General features: G+C 49.8%; 1 protein-coding gene across 1 annotated transcript in view; it reads left to right on the forward strand.

Moving 5' to 3' along the window:
* The window catches only part of AIPL1 (aryl hydrocarbon receptor interacting protein like 1), an 11134-nt gene that overhangs the window by 5578 nt on the left and 636 nt on the right, over window positions 1–4920 (forward strand). The window contains exons 3-6 of the mRNA XM_006922413.1: window positions 428–616; window positions 1556–1732; window positions 1844–1985; window positions 2754–3023. Of these exons, the coding sequence (XP_006922475.1) occupies window positions 428–616; window positions 1556–1732; window positions 1844–1985; window positions 2754–3023 (778 nt within the window). The remainder of the gene's footprint in view (window positions 1–427; window positions 617–1555; window positions 1733–1843; window positions 1986–2753; window positions 3024–4920) is intronic.

A 4920-nucleotide genomic window follows, 5' to 3' on the forward strand; every position in this document is an offset into this window, starting at 1 on the left:
CTGAGTCACAGGCTTTATGGACTCAGGGAGAGAAATTCTTTAGAGCTGACTGCAAGGGCCAGCAAGAGGCAGCATGGCATTGTGGCTGGAGCGCGGCGTCTGGAACTGGGTTTGAATCCCAGCTCTGTCATTTCCTAGCTGTGTGACTTAACCTCTCTGGGCTCCAGTTGCCTCATCTGTGAAAGGGAGGTAGTGCTTCCCTGGTTGGGTCATATTAGGGACTGAAAGACTTAATAGATGTAGAGTACTTCTCCTGGCATACAGTTACCTGCAGTTATTGGTGGACATATGTTGGGAGCATTAGGTGGTCATAGCCAGGTGTAGGGGGGCAAGAGGATTCCTGGTGGAGAGGGTCAGAGTGGGGGCTCTCTGACGTCCTGTTGACATTGAATAGACAACCCAATGCCATCTGCCTGTCTCTCCCCAGCACACGGGAGTCTACCCCATCCTGTCCCGGAGCTTGCGTCAGATGGCAGAGGGCAAGGATCCCACTGAGTGGCATGTGCACACATGCGGGCTGGCCAACATGTTCGCCTACCACACACTGGGCTATGAGGACCTGGACGAGTTGCAGAGGGAGCCACAGCCTCTGATCTTTGTGATTGAGCTGCTGCAGGTGGGGCCTTGTGGGGTGGGGTGTAGGCAGAGAGGGCTGTCCCAGCATCAGAGAGGGACCAGGGTCAGTGGGCATTATGGGAGCCCAGCCCCACCCGACACTGGCCATCACCCGGTTTCTATTTAGAGAACAAGAAAGCGTTCATAAACCACAGGAGAATTAGAATTTGACCCCCTTTTAGAATTTGACCTTGCCTTTTCCCAGAGAAAAGTCTATTTGGGACCAATTTTTAAAAAATGTCATTCATTTTCATTTTGGAGGCATTTTACTTCTATTGGTACTCCCATTTTTGTTTTCAAAAGTTTAGAATTATATCCTCATCCCCAGTCCTCCCGGTTTGTGGGCTGAGACCTGGTTCTCCAATAGTGGGAGAGGCATCATGGAATTGTCCATATCCCTTCACCCAGAGTGACTGATAGCCTATGTTTACCTGCTGGTGAGAGAGGGTCAGGGCTCAGCTATGGCTCAGCCTGAGGGCTATGTGGTTGAAAACAAATAAAGAAGAGAACTGTGTCACTAAAGGTCCTGTTTGAACAGGTGTGTGGTTTGTACACTGCACGAGGGCATCACCTCTAAGGTGCTCATTATAGACATTGCGTGTTTGTACTTTTATATTGACTATTTTCCAGCAGATGGCAATGAAGTGTCTTGTTCTAACGACATGAGTATTAGGGCAATTTTCTGAATATTGGAAATAAAGTGTGTTGACAAAGTGTTGCCTTTTCCTAATTGCACAAAGGTGCTGATTTAGGGTAGGGCTCCTGGGATCTTGTTACTTTCTTCCCCTGTTTATATGTGTTTGATCAGCAAGCATGATTGTGCCAGCGGAATCTCACTATAGAAAATGCAGAGATGGCTTCAGTGAGGTGTGCTGAGGTCTCTACTGCTAGGGTGCAGGCACCGGGGCCCCACCTCATTGACCTTCAGCTCTTGGGCCAGGTGGAGGCCCCAAGTGAGTACCAGAGGGAGACCTGGAACCTGAGCAACACAGAAAGGATGCAGGCAGTGCCCATCCTGCATGGAGAAGGAAACCGGCTCTTCAAGCTGGGCCGCTATGAGGAGGCCTCTAGCAAGTACCAGGAAGCCATTGTCTGCCTGAGGAACCTGCAGACCAAGGTGGGAGGCTGCCCTCCATTAGGGGAGCAGCCTTGCCTGGGCCGGGGCCATGGGGGAGGGGAGGTATCAGGGAGCAGCCTGAGCTTACATCAGACCTTCCTCCACGGGTAGGAGAAACCCTGGGAGGCACAGTGGCTGAAGCTGGAAAAGATGATCAACACTCTCATCCTCAACTACTGCCAGTGCCTGCTGAAGAGGGAGGAATACTACGAGGTGCTGGAGCACACCAGTGACATCCTTCGGCAACATCCAGGTGGGCAGTCGAGGTGGGTCAGGAGCCGGTGGGGGTCGAGGTCTGGCCAGAGCTGCAGGATCACCTGCACAGACCTACATGCACTCTTCTGATTCTGTCAAGGTGCCAAACCTTGCCTGCACCCAGCAGGGCTTCCCAAGTCTGTACCCATATCATGGTGATGCATGAGCAGTGCTTCTTGTGGAGGTATTTTATTTTAATGTGCATTAGGACAAATATATAAGTAGCTTGCCAAACCTGTTGATGTGTGGAGCAGTAAACAGGTTTTTTAAAAAAGGGCCCATCAATATAGAGAACACTATTAAGTAAATACTAGTATCTGTGATGCATGGCTAAGGCAGGACCACAATTACGTATGTGAAGATGGTATTTAAATAATGATAACAACAACATTAAACACTTACTGTGCACCAGGCACTCAGTTCTCCGCATTTGTCCTGTCATTTAATCTGCGTAATAACCGTATGGGATAGGTGCAGGGGTAGGGCCTGAAGTGTACACAATTTGGCGAGCCACTATAAGAAAAAGAATAGAAAGTTAAAATAGAAGATCAGTTATTAGGCCTTGGGAAGGGTCCACCCAAGGGTGAAGAGTAGGAACTGCTGTTATTATTATCCCCCTCATTTTACAGTGGAGGACACAGGCTCAGGAGGTACAGAGAAGTTAAAGATCACAGTCAAGGTTAAGGATTTTGTAAGCTGGTAAGGACCCGTGGGTGGGGGCTGCCTCCGGGGCTGGGAGCTTGGTCCAGCCTGGTCCTCCCCGCAGGCATCGTGAAGGCCTACTACCTGCGGGCCCGGGCTCATTCAGAGGTGTGGAACGAGGCGGAGGCCAAGGCCGACCTGGAGAGGGTGCTCGAGCTGGAGCCCTCCATGCGGAAGGCGGTGCACAGGGAGCTGAGACTGCTGGAGAGCCGCCTGGAGGAGAAGCGGGAGGAGGAGCGGCTTCGCTGCCGGAACATGCTGGCCGCCCCTGTCCGTGCCTCCCACCAGGGCGCCCACCACCGCTCTGACCCCTCTGCGCCCACCAGACAGCCGGGTACTGGGCAACCAGGAGATAGCCTGGCCACTTCTGGTTCAGTCGACGAGGATTTGGGTGTCACTTCTTAAATTTTTAAATTAATTTTAAAAATCAAAATAATGTCCATGGTAGGGAAGAAAAAAACCCCGCAAAAAAACTCAAAAGGGCTTATGAACAAAAGTGAAGTTTCCTGCCCCATATCTTCCATTTCTTAGTCCAGAGCCAATGGTTTGACCCTGTGTTTTACTCTCGGTAATTTTCTCTATCTCCAAATAATATGTTGAAATCACAGTGTCTACACATGTCATTTTTATTCCATGTCAATGAAAAATGAGAACTTAACACTTTGATGCTTTCTCATTCTTTCTTTACCGTTCTCCCGATTTTGGATAGTAACAGTTTTGGTTCTTTGCTTGGTTATTTTTGTAACTTTAACCAGTTCATCTGGAACTCTCTGCGGAATCCCCTTGACTCTCCTGCGTAGGATGAGGGTGGCAGCACTGAGCCCCTTCCCCGCCCCCTCTACTTCCTCTTTCCTGGCAGTCTGATGTACCTTTACTTTTCCGCCCTCACGGCTGTTAACATCTGCGTTCTGTCTGTAACCGAAATTCGGTCTTCTGTGCTTTGTCCAAAGGTTGACTCCAGAATTTGAAAATTAATAAATGGCATTTACATGAAATGGTCCTGTGAGTGCGTTTCTCTGCAGGGACCTACAACAGGCTGTGATTGCATTTTTTTCTGTTGTTCCAAATTCTTAACCCCCAGGCCACAGATTGAGGATATTCATGGCATTGGGAGTGGCAGTGGATATTTTAGTGGGGAGGAGTGTTTTATTTTTTTTCTCTCCTTTCCTGCTTTTGGAGCACTAGGAGATTTGAGGTTTAAGCTCTCCTACTGGCCAGGAAAAAAGGTTAATTTTTGGTTGATCCAGGCTTGGTATCTAATGGGCCATCCAGGTTTATTGAGAGAGAATCAGGAGGAGGTTTTAGAGATCAAAGGAAAGGATCATTATGACCTTCGGAAGCAGGAAGGGAGGCACGTCTTGGGGCCTGAGAGAGCTCCTGAGCTGGAGAAGGGGGCGGGCAGGGTGGAGGCTGGGGGAGGAGAGCAGAAGGGCCTTCCCCTGCTCCTGAGGTGTCTGATCTGCCAGAGCCTCAACTGTGGGTCTGAAGCAGATACAGAATGTGACAGGGGCATTATTTAGGGACCAAACTACGGCCCTCAGACTTCCCAGCCTCCGTTATCCTGTCTATTTTCTGTATACAGCCTTCCCACCAGTCACCCCTTTTCTGGGGACAGCAAGGATCTCACTTTATCCGTGGTCCCCCCAGCAGGATGGATGCCTGAATGTGTCCCAGGACACTTCATGGTCCTGTCCAACTCATCCTGTGTGCAAGTCGCCGTTCCTGATGCCCCAGGACATTTGCGAGCCCAAGAAAAAAAGGGGTGGGGGCCAGGACACCCATGGAGTGTGTGGCATCAGTACCCGGAGGAGGTGTTGAACTGAAACGGCTGGAGATCCCCTTTCTCTCCTTCAAGCTGGAGCCGTCCTTAGGGACATTTCAGTTAGAAAGGCCCCAGGAATTCCTTCTTACACGTCATTCAGTGGATTGAAATCAAGCCACATTTTGGTTCACGACTCTATCAGTCAGCTTTCCTGCAGCCTCACCTGTCCCAGCATTTCTAATTGCCTGTCTTTCTTTTACGGTGGATACAAAGAATAACGTGCTTTTGACCTGCCCTCAGGTGTATGCCCCTTCTTAATCGTGGTATTGCAGTATCTCTTCTCCTTCTGGGGGTGGCCCTCTTGGAGCCTTGTAAGTGGGACTTCTCGCTGGTAATTTTTGCCTTGTCTAGCACACTTCTTACTTATTAGTGTGCTTCTCTTGTGTGAATGTGTGTGTGTGTGTGTGTG

This window comes from Pteropus alecto, unplaced genomic scaffold, assembly GCF_000325575.1.
Source record: "Pteropus alecto unplaced genomic scaffold, ASM32557v1 scaffold398, whole genome shotgun sequence".
NCBI lineage: Eukaryota > Metazoa > Chordata > Mammalia > Chiroptera > Pteropodidae > Pteropus > Pteropus alecto.